The 22017-nt window shown below is 41.0% G+C and overlaps 1 protein-coding gene across 2 annotated transcripts in view; it reads left to right on the top strand.

The window, feature by feature from the left end:
* The window catches only part of FZD3 (frizzled class receptor 3), a 639796-nt gene that overhangs the window by 238486 nt on the left and 379293 nt on the right, over positions 1–22017 (top strand). For both annotated transcript variants that reach the window (XM_044062718.1, XM_044062719.1), the window contains one exon: positions 19784–19980. In XM_044062718.1, coding sequence (XP_043918653.1) covers positions 19784–19980 — 197 coding nt within the window. The remainder of the gene's footprint in view (positions 1–19783; positions 19981–22017) is intronic.

Genomic DNA, 22017 nt, shown 5'->3' with positions numbered 1-22017 from the left:
TTCCCTGCTATAAAAAATGCGTTTGCACGGTTTTGCGCGCCGGGCACCGCCGGTTAGTTGGGTTAAATTATTCCCAGCTCCACTAAGTCTCCTCTTCAGTTTTTTCCCTTAAAACTAGTCTAACTCTCAACCTAAGCACTCAAAAAGCATCCTACAGCCCAGCACTTGCTCAGACCTAATAGCAAGCACTAATATACCCTGACACTTGATTGCCCAGCAGGGCAAGGCTCTTTATTCACCCCTCACCAACCAAGTGACTAAGTAGCTCACCCTACTATTCAGGCATGACCAAAGGACAATTTCGGGTGTACTCTCCAGTCCACCTAGTGAATCTGGGTATCCTGAGGCAGTGTTACAACTGCCTCGTACACAGACAACCCTCTCCTCCTGCCACAAAACACTAACATGTGCGAGAGATGCAAAGTCTCCACCCAAGACTGAACAGACAGTCGAGAGGAGAAGGTTAACACTTGCACCACGCCTCCAACCACACATAGACCTACTAAACCAGCACTGGCAAAAAATACACATAAATACGCAAAATCATACTCGGAGGCCCTAAATCAAAACCTGCAAAAGCATCAGAGACCTCCAAAGCAGATACCCAAACAACCTGCACCTCCCGTCACAAACCAGACGACACATAAAACACAAAATCAGTGTACCACGCAATCACAGCCCTTAAGGCAAAATAACATACCTAGCACACCAATAATAGGTGACTCTATAGTCAGGCACACTGACGTCCCACTCACTAGGCTGGACAAGCAGAAGGTTACCGTTAGCTGCCTGTCGGGAGCCAGAATACGCCACATAACACAAGCACTCAGGTCACTCCAGAACAAGTACAAATATGCCTGTCATTGTTCATGTTGATGTGAATGACCTGAGACGTGCCTCCCTGGACTACATGAAGAGACACGGAAGAGCTCTCTGATCATGTAACCCAAGATGGTATGACCCTGACCCTGAGTAGCATCCTGCCTTCACCAAGAATGATACCGCAGTATAAAGAAAAAAATGATAAATTTCAACAATTGGCTAAGCTTCTGGTGTCATTCAAAGGGGATCCAGTGTCTGACAGCCTGGGATGACATGCTCGACAAGCCACGTTGCTTCGCAAGAGACAGCTTGCACCTGTCACCCCTAGGCTTTCGAATACTGACCAAGGCTCTTGCTGCCCCCATAGTGCCTTTTTTAGGCAAGGCTCAAAAGTCAAACCCACCTCCATAAACAGCACAATTAACAAAAACCTGAGGGTTATGTTACTCAACGCCAGGAGTTTAAATCTCAAAATGCACGCGCTCGAAGCAGTCCTCAGTATGGAGAATGTCAACATCTGTGCAGTAACTGAAACCTGGTTCAAGGCTCCAGAGAGCGCCCCAGCACTACCAGGCTACAACTCATACCACACGTTTCGACCACAGAACACGGACCGAAACACAAAAGTAGGGGGTGTATCCATATTCATCAAGGATACCAACACCTCCAGGTTAGTGGCGCAGCATGATACCTCTGAGATCATCCATGTGCAACTAACAGACAAATCTGCAATGCAAATTGTGGCCTGCTACAGATCACCCTCCATGACCCAGGACCACCACTCACCTTTTCTGGAGACACTGGAAAACATGAAGGTCCTACCGAACACCCTGATTATTGGGTGATTTTCAGTTACCCTACCATGAACTGGGAAAACTACTAGAATACAAACTCCCCGGCCCAGCGCTTCCAGGAATTCATCAAGTCAAACGCCCTGGATCAGCTGGTAAACTCCCTTACCAGAGGTGAAAACCTATTGGACCTGGTCATCACCAGCATGGGCAGCAGGTGTTTCACACCGGAGGTCAACCCCTCACTGGTTAGATCAGACTATAAACTAATCACTCTGGATGTCCACACCCCACCACCACCCCCAACTAAGGAAACCACAGTAAGAAAACTTTTCTAAAGCAAATTTCACCTTACTTAAGAGAGAGGCGGTAAGTTTCACAGCCCCCACACTAAAGGATAACGCTGCCCAAGATGCAGAAACCTTTACAAATGCACTCTGAACACCTACAAAGATGCATGGATCGTGCCATCCCTAGCAAAACCAAGGCTCACTCCTCTAAGAGAAGGAAACCAGTCTGGTGGACCCCTGCCATAAACAGGCTATACAATAGAAGGAGGAAACTAGTTCAGAAAAAAAGCCAATCCCAAGAAGGAAAGACATCCCTGATCAGTATCAATAAGAAACTAAGGTTTCTCATAAAATCATCAAAGGCTAACTTCGAAAGAAAAATACCCAAGGATTCAAAAGATAACCACAAAGCCTTCTTTAGCTATGTTAAGAATCTAAGTGGCAACTCGCAGATATGCACTGAACTAGTGCAAAATAGCACAAAATATACTGAATCTACTGATATTGCCAACATCCTGGCAGATAGATTCAGTGCAAACTTCACCCCCTCTCATCCCCAAAAGGGCCCACAACAATACCGGAAAAGTGTAGTGTCCTCGAAATCTGACGCACAGTTGAAAACAGCCCTTTCAAAAGCCAAAAACACAGCGTCAATGGGGCCAGATGGTGTCCCAGGCTGCATCTTGCATGAACTACAGAACAAACTAACCCCCCACCTAAACACACTGTTTAGCCTCAGCCTCTCCACAGGCTACGTTCCCATAGAATGGCGCACAGCAACGGTTATTCCACTCCACAAAGGAGGGGCCACAACTGACCCTGGTAACTATCACCCCATAAGCCTGACTAGCGTGATCTGCAAGGCTATGGAGCGCATCATCATGGAACTCATTAACAAAGACATTAGGAACCTCCAAACACTTGACGCGACCCAGTTCGGCTTTAAGGGCAGATCATGCCTACTAAACCTGGTTGACTTCTTCGAGACAGTCAGTAAGCCCATAGATGTGGGAAAGGTTATTCACACGGCCTACCTTGACCTCGCCAAGGCTTTCGACACCATCGGGTATTACAGAAAAACTCACCAGCCTTAACATAGACCCCTACGTCACGAAATGGGTTGCCATCTGGCTTACAGACAGAACTCACACGGTAAGAATAGCTGGCTCCAGGTCCGACTCTAAACCAGTCACAGGTGGTGTCCTGCAAGGCTCGGTCCTGGGACCCCTACTGTTCAGCATATACTTCTCAGAATTACAGGCAAACACAGGAGGACTATGGCTAACCAACTTCGCCGATGACTGCAAACTGGGAGCCATAATTGACTCTCCGGCTGACACGGACATCCTCCAAAAGGGCCTTACTGAGACGAACACCTGGTGTCAAAGTCATGGCCTCAAGCTAAATGCCAAAAAATGCATAGTCATCCTGTTTGGGAAAAACAAAACACCCACAAATTACCACATAGGTGACAGCCCCCTTAATACAGAAGAGGTAATAAGAGATCTGGGGACCCAGGTAGATGGTAATCTCTCCTTTTACAATCATATTGCCAAAGTAGTTAGGAAATCCTATGTGGACCATCTAATTACTAAAGGGTTTGCATCTAGAAATAAAGGGGTTATAGTGCCCCTCTACTCGTCACTCATCAGACCCATCATAGAGTACAATGCCCCATTTTGGATGTACCTCACAAGACACTTCCAGAAGCTGGAAAGACCACAAAAGTACCTCACCAAGAGGATTACTGGCCTCAAACATATGTCCTATGCAGCCCGACTGAAAAAACTCCGGCTGTACTCAGTGGCATATCGCTTACTCAGAGGTGATCTCTGCCTGAATTACAAAGCCATGTCCAGCTCAGAATTGATGGACATGCTCCACCCAAAGAAATCCAAGCCACTGTGAGCCAAGTGCTCTAGTGAGCTAAACCTCACCACAACAATAAATAGATTATGCTGGAAGGATAGATTCCTGTCACAGAGACTCCCCATGCTTTGGAACAAAATTCCAAACTACATTATGCAGAGGCCCTCACTAACACTCTTCAAGAGAAACCTTGACGAGTGGATGAGTAACAGAAAATACACCCCTGGAATCACTTCATTGGCTCTACTTGACAGAGGATCAGTTAATTAATCAATAGAGTGGCGAAAGCCGACACACTCTGGCTAGGCTTATAAATACCCTCAGGCAGATAGCCTAGTACCTACCTATGAACAGGCCAACAGGCACATCTGACTCTTCGGATGAATGGGATAATGTAGTGTGTTGGGGGGGGGGGGGGTGAGGGCTGTAAAGTACTGGACATAAAATGGTTGCAGTAAAAATTTCTAAATCTTTGTTTTTAATTTTGTTTGTGTTGATGGAAATAAAGACAGTTTATTAGAAAGGCATTAACATTTTCTTCTGGGCCTGCCTTAAAATTGTGTATAGTTAGCAGTCATGTTTGATATGAATGATCAACTTGATGCACAGGTAAACAAGGAATCTGACTAAATAATTTCATTAGTTTTATGCTGTTATTGAAAATGATGTGCCAATCCCATTATTAATCAGTAGAAATAAGTTGGAAATATAATACTTTTAATGCTGCAAACAAAAAGGCATTTTACTTTTTCATATTACATGAATCATTTTCCAAAAGTATTAATGTATTTTGGACACTCGGGGAGGCTTTTGTGTGCAACATTTTTTGTCCATTAAAGTGTATTATGTTGTTGATTTGGTTTTATTGTAGGAGTTGGATTGTTTGAGAATCAGTGCTTTCATTTTTCAGCTCAGGAAAAAATAATTCTGACAGAAGAGTACTTGTATGTGTTGTGGGATGTGTGTGTGCGCATCTGTGCTTGTGTGTTAATCTACTATTCGTGATAAATTTTTCACTTCAAAAGAAAACTCGGGAAGTTCCTCTGCTTTTCTGTAGTACCAGAATGTATAGTAAACAAACATGCATATATCACATGGCTGAAGACGACACAAGAAGCAAGACTGTATAACATACTATGAAAATAGGTTATTTTACTTGGATTTCACACCACAAAACACATTATTTAAAATGATAAAATAACTCCTTTGATTTATCATGTCATAAACACTGTGTTGCAATAGAGTATGTACAGAGAGATTTTGAGATTATATCTCTGTATGCCCAAGGATTATAACTGCAACACAAAACTCATTCAGTCATGTTATTTATTTCCTGAAGATATTTGTTTTTGGAAGGGTATTCCCATATTTTTGAACTGAATATAGAGCAGTCTTAGTAGACACCCCGACCCATGCCTGCCCCCTAACACAGACACTTATTGGAGTGTTTTGCTAGTTCATTGTGTTATAGAACTCATGTTTTATTGTCTCAGATAAACAATTACCTGTTGTGACTTAACTGCAGAGGGACCGCATTAGAGTTGCTGAATATTTATGTGTTTACATAGGTGAAGCATTCATATAATACAATGGAAGATAGCACATTTGCCATTGGTTTATTTTATTAAGTGAGTTTTTGCAAAACTAATAGGTTAAAAAAAATGTTTTACGTGTTTTAATACCGAAAAAGTGTGTTGTCCAGAAATCCAGAAGTATGCACTGTCTGACTTTCGGGGTGGATGGATTGGACGACATTCTGGAATTTTACATTTCTAGAAATACTGGCTGTGCCCTGATTAAGTAAACTCTGAAAAATGTTCAGAGAGCAATTGTCAATTTTGTTAGGCATTCCAGACTAAAGAATGCAACCTGAGACTAGTTCATGAAGCAAGAGTAACTTGCGGGATTGTTGGGTCTCAACCTTGTTTCTGAGGTATTGAAAGGAAGTTAAGGTGATGACCAGCTCCTGTCTACCAGCAGGTAGGGAGTATAGAAGAACGATCAGTGTGCACACAGGGAGGTGAGAGTTCTCTAATGGAGAGCAGGGTAACCACTTCCCATGCTTGAGGAGAGGGTGGGACTGTTTGCTGACAACCTCCCTTACAGACGTGAGGGATGACCAATGCAGACAACCCAGTAAACATCCCAATTCATCTCTACAAGCCAAGTATACACTGAGAATCTAGGGCTAAGCAAAAAGCTCGCAAATCACTCATAATTGCATTCTAAATGACAGCCCCTCTAGGTTGATACTTGCCCCAGTGATAGGGAACAAATGGGTCATTTGGCTGGGATGGGGGCTGATGTTCAACAAGCAGTGGGAGCAAAGAGTGTGAAAAAAGACCGTATGTGACTTTTTAAGGTAGGGAAAGTAATCAAATTCACTGTAAATTTAATTTTAGAAAATCTTTGCTCTGAATGGTACACTACTGCTTGTATTTTCCTATTTTTTTTTTTACACTTTCTAAACAGAGCATGCATACTAAATGTCGTTTCCAAACAGCTGCCTCTGCGGTGTAGAGGTTTTGGCCATTGCTAACTCAATATAACTTATGGGATGTAGTATCTCCAGTGCTGGAGGAGCTGGCCTGGGAGGGACTGGAGTTATTGACCAGTTCCAACTTGTCCCTCCATAAGGGGAGAATGTTGGAGGAGAGTCGCATGCAAGAGCACTACTTAAGTACTTGGAGATGGGCAGAGCACTGGAGCCCCTGCAGCTTTGAACCTGGGATAGCAAAAGAGCTGTAACTGTAATTTGCAGGGATGTAAAAATGCACATTTGCACTTGGTTCAGCACAGCAGGTATTATACTGTGCTTTGCAGTCAGTCAGTAGGGAGAGTGTTGGGAGTATACAAAACAAAATTCTCCTAACCGTGCGCAACGGTGGCTATAATCTCCTGCTTTCATCTCCTTGACTGAAGGCGGTGGGAGGAACAAATGAGCTTGCGGGAGTTGACATAATGGCTAAGGTTCTTTACCACACAGAAACAAGGTATAGGGTTTGATTTTCACCTTTGGTCTCCCTCTTGTTATTGGCTAGATGTGTAACTCTACATACTGATTGCCTAGTATTTAGCTATGAATCTATGATAGGAGATAAAGCACTGAGTTTTGTGTGTATGCATGTATGTGGTAGGAAGGGTAGGAACAAGACCAAAAACAAATGTTTGCTTTGACGTGTGTGTGTGTGTGTGTGTGTGTGTGTGTGTGTGTGTGTGTGTGTGTGTGTGTGTGTGTGTGTGTGTACATTAAATAGTAATAATAAAGTACACCTAAAGCAAGAACATTTAAGCTCCATTTTAAGTGAGTGCAGATGTATTTTTATCATTACCTTCACTATTATTGCTCAGTCTTTTGTCCTTGTTAGTATCATGTTGGTTGCAAGCTGAATAGGGTAGACCAGACTTCTCTTTCTCTATCAGTGGCCTGTACCTCATCCTGTGGTGTTTCCACGCAAGCAGAGAGATGTAATCCTTCTGTGTATCCTAGGTCTGACCTGAGATCCTCCTCCAGTGGCTGTGTCTGGTACACATGTTGTAAGAGGTACCCAGGGAAAAACCTCACAAGGTGCCCAGATGACCTTAGCTGATGCCTCTCATCAAGGGAGGGGGGCAACAGCTGCACTCAGGCACCCTTTCAGATTGCTGAGCACTTTACTCTGCATGCCAAGGAAACTTATTCCTCCTGCTTGTAACTTTGATGGCATCCTTTCTGTCACCACTCAGCACATACAGCCACAGGTGAGGACAGAGACGTAGATTGACTGATAGGTTCATAGGTAAGTCCTTGGCTAGTTGCCGTTGTGGGCCATTTTAAGATTAGTCGGTTTCCCTTTAAATGCTTGAATTAACCTATCGCATTTGGTATTATATTGCCCTTAATCATCCCATGGTCAATAATTGTATATTACCCCAGATGAGAATAACTGGGATCATACCATAGATAACTTGAGGGTACCAATGAATGGGATGAAGCATTTTGGAGCTGCCTCTGTACTTTAGTAGTACAGGGGATAGTCCTGTGTTAAATTTTCTGTTTTGCATCCATAGATCCAAGATGCTGTTGAATATGGACAGGGACGAGCTTTGTTTTACATGGATGGGAAGTCCATTCCAGAGCAGTGGTATCTCTGCAAGATGCATCTGTCCCTTCAAATGGTTTTGTTAGTGCTGCAGAACATGTTTCGATCCCTAGACCAAGCATTTCTGATGCCATTTGACTTGCTGATGTACAGTAAATTCATCAGCATTAAGTCAAAGGATGCCATGTATGCTAGTCACAAGTCACCTCTTAGCAGTCTATAGGGTGCTGTGTAGACATTCCAGTTGCATTTGTCTAGACAAATACATGCCAAAGGGGGCATTATTCTCCATGATTAATGTAATGAGGGTTGAGTAAAGGGGGGTATCCCTAGATCTAGACAGTCTCTTTGTTTATAAACTGTGCAATATAGGTGGAGTTTTTTTGACATTTGGTTTCAGTTCATGACTTCAGCACCTATTATTTATTTGGGACAAACCTTCCAGAATGTTTGTTTGGGGATTCAATGACTGCTCCTAGCTCGCAGTCATCTGCAAACTTAGTCAACCCTTTGCTTTTGGTTTGTATGTCATCCATATTATACCGCTTACTGTTTATAGTATACTAGACTGATTTTTACTTTATAGTTTAGATGCTGTGGTCTCCAAATATAACTCAACATGTGATCAGGAAACTAGAGAAAACTGTGGGATACCATGTTAACGAACTGTTAACCTGCGGCACCTGACCCATGGCCTTCACCATATAATCTGCACTGTGACTTTACGTTTAAGCCTGACATTTGAGTTCACTTCCATAACTTGGCTTTTATTAAGCTGTCTATATTAGAAGGTGGTACAGAATTATTGCTATCATCTTTTAAGTGCACTTAACCCTGGGTGATAGATTAAACTCCTGACAAGACGTTCTTTGTAATCTCCTGAGTTTAACGTCCTGTGTAAGTTAGATATCTTAACCCGATCACTATGATGTAACTGTAATTCTGTGATGACCGCCTATGTCCGCTGTAGTACACTGTGCTTACTAGTAACACATTTGGTGACAGTAGTTCCTCAAGTCTTCCGGAAAAGGCAGCTGGCTGTATACATCAAATAAATGCTTATATAGCAGCATAAAACTTTTGTGGAAGTTATTTGTGTTACCAAAAAAGCATAGAGTCAAATTGAAAAGCTCATTGAGCTGGTCAGGATTGGTGAAAATTTAAGAGAGGGCTGTGAATGGAGCCCTCCTGAATAATTAGACTTAAACCACAGTGTGGCTTATTGCATTCACCCCTTAATCAGTAAGTTACTGGCCAAGAATACTGACGTGACGTTGTGATGTCAGGCATGTGGACTGCGATATGATAAGTGCCTCACTTGAATAGACAGGTGTTTAACCACAGAGGTTCCAGAGTTTTGCTACCTGTGTGCACAACACACTCAGTAAGTGAAAACTTCAGGAAGTGCACGTCAGCAGTGCCTTGTGTGCAGGTTTTATATTTTTGATGCTGTTCACTATTTGAAAGTTCAGTTTTTGGAATTCACAGTAGCCTGTCCTTTCTGCAAGTCACAAGCTATGTTTAATGATACTAGATTTATAAATTTCAGTCCATCATTGTACCACGTCTTTGTTGTACTTGCCCTTTGCAACTAAGTTCAAGGTTTTGTAACTTTCACTTGGTGACGTTTGGTATGTTTTATTTTCTTCAATCAGTTTTGAAAAGGCATTTATTTCCCTTTATCTATCACAGTTTTCCCACTAGGGAAAATGATGGCTATTCACAAATACAAAATAGCCTGTTCAGTTTGTGCATGTATCTATTTAATTTATTTTGGTACTTAACGTTTGGACATTCCATAATTTTATGACTAATAGTTATCCAAACTAACTGGCAGTAAAAGTCTTAAAATGCAGACTGTTGTCTTAACATATAAGCGGTGAGTAAAAACAGTCATGCCTGTGTACTACTCTGGCATATAAGTAAGCAATAATGCCTAACGGGGTGGGCATTGTAGTAAAATAAATATTGGACCAACCAAGAGTATAGCACTGGGCCTTCACATCCCTTGATGGTTTATTTTCCTGTAATGCTCACCACATCCCTTAATGGTTCATTATTTCCCTATAACGTTCACTCTAGAAGGCATTAGTGCATATAGTAAAATGGAAACAGTAGTGGTTTAAAAGTTGCAAAACAGTTTTCACCTTGTTTTTTTTATTAATCACTATTTTTCAAGATCTGAAGAAAAAAGTCTGCATTAAAGAATCACTAATTGGAGTCCAGAATTTATAAATACTTTAATATTTATTTATAGAGACTAATCCAGTTATTACATTTAGCTCCATGATTATTTATGGTTTTGAGAAAATGCTAAAAGTAGCAGGATTTGTTTGGCTCCCTGCAGGACTTTACCTGATGGCCCCTGTATCTGCACCCATTAGGTCCATTTGTTCAGCAATTCTAGGTAGAGGAGCGCCCTACGGACCATTTATTCCTGCCTGGAATTCCCACTCCTCCCTCCATTCCCTGGCAAGGGTCAGGTGGAAGGGAACAAAGAGCTTGCTGGTCCTATGGGGCATCTTACCTTGTATCTCCCCCTTGGTAGCTCTTCTTTGCTCTGTAATTGCTGTCTTCTGAATGAAAACATACTTCTGCATATGAGATTCCCCTTGGATTTATGAGTGCAAATGCACTCAGACACTACAGGCTGTGCATGCTCAGACTCCACCTGGTGCAGCACGTAGTTCTCTCTGCTAAGTTTCACCTGCGTGGTGAGCAAGAACACACCCTAGGATGGGTGTCCAGGAAGTGACTGCTCACTCCCTTCCTCTCTGGCCAACCTTTACATGCTCCTAAGCCACTAATCAAACTTATGTCTCTTGCTCAGCAGTCGGTGCTTTATCCATCTGAAACACAAAGCTGGCTAAAAATAGCTCTGGCCAAGCTTTCTGTTTTGTGATTGTTTGAAACTAAAGCAAGACCTTTTGAGGAATATTTTTAGTGGGATTATTTTATGATTTATTAGGGCTGTTTCACAATACTCCCTAGTGCCATTAACTGACCTGCCAATTTCTGGCAGAAGATGCTATTAAGGGGGTATCTGTTAAAGTTTCAAGCAATGTAGCTGTAATCCTTGGAACAGCAAGACTTTGCAAAAGGGGAATATGTACCAAGTTTGAGGCTTCAAAGATCCAACTACCCACCCCTCCCACACACTCCTGAGGTACACTAATCTTAAAGTTAAATAGCAGGGATATGGGAGTGAGATGTCAGCAAAAACATTATAGAAGTGTTGCAATGAGTATTAACAGTTGCTGCATTTGTTTTGAATTTACAAATTATTTTTTGTAGCTGTGGGACTTGGAATTGCAGGTTCTACATTTTCACAGTGTGCCTTGCCAAGTTTAGCCTACCTGCCAGTTACCTTGCCTGATACAGTATCAGCAGGTACTCATTGCAGACTGAATTAGTACTTCTGTACACATTTGCACTGTTTCTGAGCAGCCATCGATTCCATATGGCTCAGGAATAGAAGCAATGTGGCGTTATCCGATTGGGATTGCACTACTGTCAGTATTTAGGCTTCTGCAGCTAGAAATCAAATGTGTAACTAAATGACTGAACAAACTTCATTAGCTTTGGACACAAACTGTAAAGCTGATGCACATTTTATTTTGTTTTTAGTAATATCCATGGCATAGATAATTCCCATGTGACTAAAAACAGGAAGTCAAGAGTATATGTATGAAAACTCCTTTGTGTTGAATGGATATCAGAAAAATAATATTGTTTGTTCTGAACTAATAATTTGGCTTGGTAAAATCCGTTTGTTCAGTGCAAAGTGATATGTTTGTGCTATTTGTTTGTTGTTTGCACTTTCATCACAGTCAGGCTTTGTGTTTATTTTCAGGGTGATTACTCTGTTTAAGCAGTCATTCAAATTTGTCCTTTTTGTGACTTTTTTTTTATAACAATTATATGCCGTTTTATGTGCTAGAGTGGTACACACCTATACGTCGACTCACTGACTGCTTCTGTACCAAGACCAGATTATGAAATTTGCTGCTGCCCAGCAGACTGACATAAAGATCTCAGTACACAGTTTTGCAAAAATAATCCCTTATCCATTCTAAATTTTGTGTTGTCTTGGATTTCAGCTGCAGAGATGGGAAATGCCAAAAAGTCAAAATGAATACATGCATAGTCTGCAATAAGAGCTATTCTGCATGTTTTTATATAATTTATTTAAGCAATAACAGACGACGTGGTGTGGTATATTGAAGATTTACCCACGGTTGGCGTGGTTTAATCACGAGGATGAAGCCTGAGTGATTAAATAAAGCCAACCGTGGGTAAATTTCAATATACCACAACCACGGAGTCAGTTATTGCTATTATACAATGACATTATTTAAGAAAAAAAATACTTACTTTTCTTAAATAATGTCTTTGTATAACGGAGCATTACTGCTGTTCCGCCAGTGGTGGTATACTGCTTCCTTGTGTTGATGTACTGTTCATGCATATGGGACTTGCATTCCTACGCATACTCAGTACATCAGTGCTTTGAAACGGAGAAAAGAAAGTCTCTGTTGCTCCGTTTTTTTTCTTTTTTTCTTTATTTAAAAAAAAAGGTTTTGGACACTTTATACCAATGGAAAAAAGTCTGGACGACCGGTCCTTTTTCCCTTAGTATATTGTGAGATTTACAATGAGCACGCTGGCCAATAATTGTGCACATTTTGGAATATTAATGGGGGGGTCATTGTATAATCATTCATTCATTCATCAGGGAAGTCTGACTGGACTAGAAATTAGCCCCTTTTCAGTGAAGGCCCAGGGAGAAAACTCCAAATAGAAGTGCAATAATAGTACTAATAGTGTGTGTGTGTGTGTGTGTGTGTGTGTGTGTGTGTGTGTGTGCTTGCGCGTGTGTGATAAAATAGAGCATGTAAAAAGTCATTATGTGAAGAGAGAGTTGCAAGTACATGCATAGCGTCCCTCATTTCAGAATGTTGAGACCATTAAATGTAAGCAACTTGTGCTGCCCCCCCCCATGGTGGTACATACAATCCAGAAAAAGTCAGAAGCTATACGGAGCCAAAGGGTGGGCTTCCCTGCACATTAATACTGCACCCTAAGCTTTCTGCTACATACGGAATTTTTGTGCACTGCTAGCATATGTGGCCTGTCACACCCTTGTGGAGGTAATGCAGTAGGGCCAGAGATTAACATGTTTACACCTTTACACTCATGACTCTTGAGGTTCCTATCCCATGCATGACAAAATGTGCATTTTTCAGACTGATTCACTAGCACATAAAAAATATTGCTCTAAACATTTTGTTTTCATTATGGTGTAGGGCAGAGCTGCACAACAGGGCTGACATGATTAAATAGCACACAGGCCTACCATCCCCAAGCACAATAGTGGACATGCCCAATTGCAAGACTGCGTGCCTAAAAACAGATTACACTTCCTCACTTGCCAGATATTCTACAGATACTTTGATAATATTATTTTAAAAACGTTAGTGCATTTCTGTTTGTGAAGTCATGAGCTCTTCTAATGTGATACTGTCTCTGTCTCTGATGACATCCCAGGCTACAAACGTTTGCAAACTTTTGATTTACCTGCAGAAGGTTTGTCATTGAATTTGTTTTTATTGTAATTCTCAGTTTTATTTTGTCTTGCTGTTTTATTAGAACCACTCCTATAGCATGAGGTCGTCTAAGTAGGGCAGCATGACCCTGCCCTTTTCATCTACTCTGACTTCCAGTGGCTGATTGGTTTATTGGCAGTCATTCCCTGAAGCCAGGCAAAGCTTCTTGTTTCAGCCTACAAATTAGAAAATTGTGAACGTGTGGGTCTGTGGCCCTTTAAGGGGGGCAGTGTGTGCACATACTTGACTCTTAACATTATTGTGCATGCACGGTTATTAACTTTATGATTCATGATTGGAATTGCTGTTTCAGACAAGAGGCAGTCTGCATAGGTCAATTGTTTTTATTAATTCTTGTCAAACTAATCACTGCAGGCATAGATGTGTATTTTTCACTCATGTACTGGAGGATCGTAAAGGTACAAATCAGTAAGCAAGATACACACAAATGGAGCATAGTGCAAAATGCAGTAGTTTCCAAATGTACAGGTTCATAGGGAGGTACTAGGCTGGCTGCCTTGAGAGTCATTTTAATTTTAGCTAATTCCCCTTTTAGCGCTTAAATTAATCTATCCCATTTGGTGTTAGATTGGCCTCACCCATCCATGGTTGATAATTAATTATATATTATCCCTAGTGAGAATAACAGGAATCATACTGTAGATAATTTGAGGTACCCACTCATAGAATAAAGCATTTAGGGGCTGCCTGTGTCCTTTAGTAGTACAGGAAGGACTCTTGGGGACATTTTTCTCTTTCCCATTCATATTCCCATAATAAATTAAATGTACATTCTAGAGAAACAAATGAATCAAGGCAAGTGGAATGGATATAGTAAATGTAGTTATTGTAAATACAAAGCATCTGCATACAGTAGTATACCAGAGATGCCTTATCTAACAAATTGTAACGTAATTGTTGAAATTGTAGCAGCAGGGTTACTACATCGAGGCTAGAAAGTTTGCATTTGAATTTTGAGAAGACATCTAGTAGTAATTTTGACTTCTGAATTCAGAGATACTCATTGTGGTGTTTTTTTAGATGCCCAAAAAGAGACAGTTACTGATTTGTAATCTGTTTTGACCAGACATGAAGATACTGCCACAGTAATACAAGTAAGTGCAATGTCCCTGAGTAGATCTAAAAGAGTTTTACCCCTAGTGATCTAGTTAACTATTTATTTGTACAAGGGAGTGGCATTCACTAAAATTCAAGGAATCTGTGGGTATGTATACCCAACCTTTGTGGCATTGGTGCTGCAGTTAATTGATGGCTAGTTGAAATCACCTATCAAAAAAGCATTTTTATTTTTGAAGTAGGTCAGTAAGTACATTTAAACTTCTGTGGTCCTCCAGCAGAAGACTAAGAATTAGTAATTTGCCTTGTTTATGGTAAAATGAAGTTCAATAAGTTCTGTTTAGAGCTGTGGAGAATCAGTCTAGAGATGTTTGGGCGTGTGGATTAGTACTGATACTTAGTTTATAACAGGTCTGAATGCACTCTGAGGGAATGCTGCCTTTACACTGAAATCAATTCTGCATTTCAGCAAGGATGTAGATGTACTCAAGCTGGCAGGAGAATATCAACATTCAGAACTTTATTAAGATTTCTTGCATTAAGCAGAGCAACCTTGATGTGGTCTAGATTAGAATTTACTGCCGACATTTTTGTTGTATTAGAATATCCCAAAGGCAGGCTTCATGTAACAAAAAAAAAATACCTTGTGGTTAGTAAATGCTTTGGTTAGTATGCAGGAGCCATGGAACGATAGGTGCAGGCCATCCTTGGAGAAGAAGGATGAGCTGTCGATCATTTTGTCCTAAGTCGGCAAGTACTGCCCCCCCCCCCCGAAAGACACTAGCCACTTAGTTGTTAAAGCCTTTTGTCTTTTCTTTGTATGTGGGTATAATTCTTGGTGAGGGTAGGGTTCCACTCAGGACCCGTGTCTTAACTGCAATTGACACATGCATAGCGAGTTCCACAGCGTTTCTCTACATGTCCTTCTGGTTTGAATGCCTCAGGTCATTCGCACCTACATGATAGGTACCTGTTGACATTGCAGGTCATGGCACAATAAAGGCAGCTGTCACTCTGTTTTTGTCCAGTTTAGTGAGTATGTAGAGTCAAGATGTCTCGCAGTGTAGTCAGGAGTTACTATGACATTTCTATGTGGACGCATACGCTTAGTGGCAGTGGAGCATTTGGAGTCTATAGCTTTGTGATTCACTGATTTATGTGACTATAGTAAGCTATGTTAATGATTGCAGCTTCAGTCTTAATTCTTGAAGCTTGGAGAGTGTTTATTTTTTTTACTGCGGTGGTGGTGTTGCGGTAGCGTTTTCGCCTCAGACATTGCCCGTTCGATTCTCAGAGTGTCTTCTGTGTAGCGACATGCGTGAATGGGCGTTCCTTCGTTGAAGGTTGTGCGTTAGGCCCGGCAAGCCAGCACGTAAAACTCTACTGCCAACCATTAGCGGACCGGAGTTCCGCTGTGGTGACTCCTAACCGGGAAAAGCCGAAAGACACAAAGCATATGTTGGTTTAGTGTGATCTTTGAAGGTGTGAGTGAGTTTGTATTACTTTTCTAGCCGTTTGGGTTGGTGAAAGGTGAGTTCCATGTTGTATAGGAAATTACATCTCTCATAAACCATGTTATGTTAGTGTGGTAGTAGCTGGTTTCTTTGAGTAGAAGGCTATTCCTACATTGTCTCAGAATGCCAAGTGCAATCATTAGGCTATCCCTACCTGTTTGCAGCCTCACTGCACTTGGCATTCTGAGACAGAGGGCTGACGTTAGACTGGGTTTCCATGTTTGCCATTTGGGTCAGGACTGGTATTGAGCCATTTTAGTCAATAGTCAGAGAAGACGTGTTAATTAAGCATTCCATGCTGTGGAAAACATGCACTAGGAGAGATGAACATGTGCAAACACTGATTCAACAACTTCTTGAACCTACAGGGAACATATTATGTACTACAGTGTACATCGCAAGTACCTCACATCTATAGTTCAGAGGGCAATGCACAAATTCAGTATAACAACAGTAGTATGAGAGATAAACAGGTAGTGAAAAATTACACATGGTATGTTCTAGAATAACTGGCTCAAAAGGCACCAGTATTATGATTTGGAGGTTGGTTCAAATGACACACCACATACTTCAAGGCTCAATTGCCACCAGTAGGCAAAAACAAGTATGATCTAATGCCACAAATGCACATGCTTCGTATGAGCTTGGGACCCTGTCCTCGTGGTAGATAAGGGAAGGACCTTCCCATCATAAGTACAAAAGTTATGTATTTACAATAATGCTGAATCTAGATGGGAATGGTCTATGCTTCTCCTACATTCTCACTCTCCTTCTCCATTGTTTCTGTCCTGAGAGGAGCCAGAAGGAATATGTTTATTTTGTTATTTTACTTATTTCTTTTAATTCTTACTTCTTGTGGGTTTGCAGAGGTCTGGAAACGGGCCATTTTGTTATAGGCATTATAGGTCAGGGGGAGAAGGTAGTGGTCTGGTAATATTTTAGATAATGGATGAAGTCCTGATGGCTTTAATCTTCATGGCTGGCAAGTTTGGGCCATCTCATCTAGATGTAGTGTTACAGCAAATGTGCAGCTTTCGTTTTTATTTGTCTTACCGTCTGCACTGAATGATTTGTGTTGTTCTAGTAATATGGAGGTATGATGTTGATTTCTGTTGTTATGAACTTCACTGATTACTGCCAGTCAACACAGGTGACCTTTGCTCTTTCAAAATAAATGCAGGATTGGACAAAGTTAGAAATGTTTATATAAATATGCTGAGTTGTTTTGTACTTTATAAATCTTATGAGCTACAAATGTGTTAGTGGAAACAACATTTTCTGTACAAGTATTTTAATGATGTGTTAACAGTGAAACTGTATTGAGAAGGGTATTGGGCACTAGGTGAATTAAGAGAGGAGGAACAGGCTACACTTTGTCCTCAGTAGAAGGTTTGAAACACAGCTCTCAATCTCTCTGCTCCGTCAGGGAAGGAAAAAAGACAAATAATAATCAGGGCAAAGGTTCCAAATCAGTGTCACAACATAAGTAATAGCAGTACTAACGTAAAATATCAAAAGACAAAATAACCGAGAAGATTTGGATTGTCATGCATCTTCTGAGGTAAAAGAATTCTATATAGCTTTAATGATTCTCCTTATTTATTGAGTCTCCCCTGAAAAGAGGGCACTGTACTAGTGGGATTAACCCCATCAACAAAGGATAGACAAATAAAAATAAATATTTTTTTATTTCACAAATGAAAATATTTATTGGCCATCACAAACGAGTCAACATCTGAGATAGCAAAGAAGTAATTTTGTAACAAACATCAGAAAAAATCAGCTGTCATAACACTTGTCATTACTTGAAATTGATCCTTCTGATTTCGGAGGAGGGTATAGTCTTGTGTATGTTGCACATCTCCTGCTGAGGTTCTCAGTCATTTTCTCTTTCTCTTTAAATCTCTTCTTGGAGAAGATTTTGTTCTTAATACCCATTTCGACACTTCCCCTTTTGCTTCTGTTTCCCTGCTCTCACTTAAACTGCACAATTCTTTGGTTACTTCTAGCCTTAGTGAATATATCTAAGTTTTATACCCTTCCATCAGTTACTGTATTCCCATAAAGCTGACCTAAAGCATTGTTCTGTGTCCTGTAGTTCTCCTCAATCTTTAGCTCTGACCACTCCCAGATACTTCTCTGACTTGCCACTTTGGTCCAAGCCCCCCCCCCCGTGGGAATAAGGGAGATCATCTGAAAGTAAAGCACTGAAGAAAGGAGGCTTAAAAAGAGATCAGGACATCCCAGTAGGATGCCATTCACACCGCCACATAAGGGATCTTTTTTTTTTTTTTTGGCTAACCCTAGTTGGCAGAGCTGCTGATGTCACGTGTTTGCATAGGCACATGCACTGTCAGTTAGCTCCAGCCTCATTCATGTTGAATTTTTTGACTGACTGCATTACAATCACAGCACTCACCAGGAAAGAGTATAAGATCACACGAAGCCATCCCACCCTCCCTCCCCTCTCAAAATAGGAAAAGCCAACAATTTACGCTTCTTTCCACCCCCTCCCCTCACCTAGCTCTTCCAGCACCCATGACACTAATCACATTTGGGTCATCTGGGTGACATGCATCACTCTGCACCGTATGCATTGAGCTGGACTTGGGTCCTGTCTGAAGCCTTTGGTACCCTGTATCGCACTTTACCCCCCCCCCCCCAATGCGCTGGTTATTGGGTACTAGTTATTCCTAAGGTGCGCCTGGAAGCATCTGGTATGCAGTCATTGCTATTCCTAATAATGCAAGCAATAAAAATCAACACTGCAGTACTTGTGACATTGAGCTTGTTGCAGTATACAAAAAATAAATGTTTTCATTTGTATTTGCTTATTTTTTTATCTCTGCCTGCATTAACTAAACAAAGCTAAAGTACTGTAGACTAAACCAGCCTTTTCAGTCTCTGACCCCACGATGCAAGATCAATGTAATTGTCTTGAACAGCTAAAGTACTTACAGCTAAAAGAAGCATCTACACTACTCTTATTTTTATATACTGTCCCATAGTGGCACAACCATGACCAAAGGCTAATAACTATATCAGGGACAGGTTCATAACCCAGAGTCTGCCCATGCTATGGAATAGACTTCCCATACATGTCAAACAGAGCACCTCACTGGCTCTCTTCAAGAGAAATCTTGATGAGTGGATGGAAAATAGAAAATTCACCCCGAGGATCACTTCAGCAGCTCTACTCGACAGAGGCACCCAAAACTAAGTTCGGATGGCACGATGCCAGGGTAATCCTATGGGCTAGGCTTGTAAAGACTCCAGGGCCATTAGCCTAGTACACACCTTTGAACCTATCAGTGCTATAATAACTAAAACAGTGATAGTCAGTAAAACTAACTGTGGAAGAAACAAGAACATTACATAGCCAGCTGACCAAGTGAAAATTTGACCAGCCAAAGGATATTCGGGGGGGGGGGGGTGTAGATGTGTGTGCGTGTGTATGTATGTGTATATATATATATATATATATATATATATATATATATATATATATATATATATATATATATACATATATATATATATATATATATATATATATGTGTGTGTATATACGTGTTTTTGTATTTATTTATTGTAAACGGGTGTTAAAAGTTGTATTTGCTGTTTTGTTCTGAGAGGGTGCATAAAGTTAAATGCTAAATAAAAGACGCAGTAAAAACAGCAGTACTTTTCATTAGTGTAACTAACATGTTTTCTCTCTATGCTCCTTTTTAGCCTTTCCATCCCATGGTAAACTTGGAATGCTCCCGCGACTTGCGTCCTTTCCTGTGTGCTATGTTTGCCCCAGTGTGCATGGAATATGGGCGTGTAACTCTTCCTTGCCGTTGGCTGTGCTTGAGAGCTCACAGTGAATGCCACAAGTTAATGGAAATGTTTGGTGTATCTTGGCCAGAGGAGATGGACTGTACCAGGTAACTTTCCTTTCAAAGAGATGAATTTCATTGATTAGACAAAACTGAGTTTTATACTGTTTACACGAGTCAATAAGAAGTAAACCTTTGCTGGTTTCTTTGTACCATACTCATGTAGCAGTCCTCAGCAGTTCCATATCTTCTTTTGTTTTAAAACTTCTGCATTGTAATAAGTTCATTGCAACATTATGTAGTTTTAGAGATGTGTGAGTTAGAATGCACTTTCTGAGAATGCAAGGACTTAAATGGGCTACTGTTAAATGATAGTCTGGCTTCTGTTGGTCTGTGCATGTTCAGATGATCTGTTGTGACAGCTTGCATGATCAGGTTGGTCGCATTGCCACACAGTAAAAACATCTCAGTATTGGACTTCACTGAAAAAAAAAATGGTTAAAGCAAGACAATGTAAGGTGGTACAAGAGTAGTTACATAGGAAGAGTACTAGGCAAATAATCATAGGGCCATAAGATTCTTAGCCGTATACACCTGTAAGTAGGTGCTCAGGGACCGCATGATTCTTAGCCGTATACACCTTTAAGTAGGTGCTTAGGGACCGTAAAATTCTTAGCCATACACACCTGTAAGTAGGTGCTTGGGGACCATAAGATTCTTAGCCAGATACACCTGTAAGTAGGTGCTGAGGGACCATAACATTCTTAGCTGTATACACCTGTAAGTAGGTGCTTAGGGACCATAACATTCTTAGCTGTATACACCTGTAAGTAGGTGCTCAGGGACCTTAAGATTCTTAGCCGTATAAACCTGTAAGTAGGTGCTTAGGGACTGTAAGATTCTTAGCCATATACACCTGTAAGTAGGTGCTCAGGGATCATAAGATTCAAAGCCAGATACACATGTAAGTAGATGCTCAGGGACTATAGGATTCTTAGCTGTATACATCTGTAAGTAGGTGCTTAGGGACCATACGATTCTTAGCCAGATACACCTGTAAGTAGGTGCTCTTAAAAGTTCTTGACACCCTTTATGATTATTTACAGTACTACTTACCTCTCTAATCAAGAGGACTGTTACTTGATAACCCTGCTGTAAATGTTTGTCTTTCTACTGTTGTTAAAACTAGGAAGTAAATTGAAAGCAGATCAAGCTAGCTTTACCACTGGGTACTGCAACTTTTCAGGTTAACTTGGAATGAAGGGGGCATTCACTTCGTCATCTGAGGCTATTCCATCTCCACTTCATGAACCTGAATTTGGATATTCAGATGCTGTGTCATTCTGTCCCAGGTGATGGGGGTCTTGTGAGACCATATCACTACCTGGATTATTCTGTATTTTCAATGTTACTGCAGACCTTTGTCCTGCTTTAAGCTGGAGTATATTACCTTATGGTTTTCCTTTCAAATGTCACTATATGTACCCCTTAAAAATGTCCCCTCAGCTTGATTAAAGGGTTTGTGCTTCCTGACATTCTCAGATCTAAATAAACTTAATCTGAACCAAGAGTTTTTTGTAAAGAAGAACTGATTAAAAAAGGTTGATAAAACCATATCCATTAACTTCTTTTTTAATTTTCTTATTCCATTTGTATACAGTAGGTGCCCATTGTTTCCATGGAACATTAAAAGGCACAGGTGGGGTTCTAATTAAAGGCCCACTACAGACAGCCCTCCAGAAGATTTAATGAGTGCATGTATTTCAGCAGCTGATGTGCTATGGGGTACCAGCTAAAGAGTACCAAGCAGTGTGATGCAACACGCGAGGAAATGGGGAAACAAAAGGAGGGGTTCTCTTAACACAAAAGTGCCAAATACAGTGATACTCCCAGGAAATGCTATTAATCTGGTATGTGGATCCAATGTGATGTAGGTGAATGTCTGAATGGAGGACCAAGTGGTAATGGCAGAAATTTCAGTCTCAAACCTACTTTGGTGGTGTAAAGGGATAAAGTCCCAACTGTGCCCCAGGAAACCATGTTCAAATAGCAACTCGGGTGCTTGATGTCACAGTCAGGGAGGATGAGCATGCAGATTTTGGCAGGGAAGAGGGAGGGGAGCACATTCTGGGCACATGTGCATGA

This window comes from Protopterus annectens, chromosome 2.part1, assembly GCF_019279795.1.
Source record: "Protopterus annectens isolate FY-2018-M chromosome 2.part1, PAN1.0, whole genome shotgun sequence".
Classification (NCBI taxonomy): domain Eukaryota; kingdom Metazoa; phylum Chordata; order Ceratodontiformes; family Protopteridae; genus Protopterus; species Protopterus annectens.
Note: the sequence above shows the minus strand (reverse complement) of the source record. Positions and strands in the feature narration are given on the sequence as shown.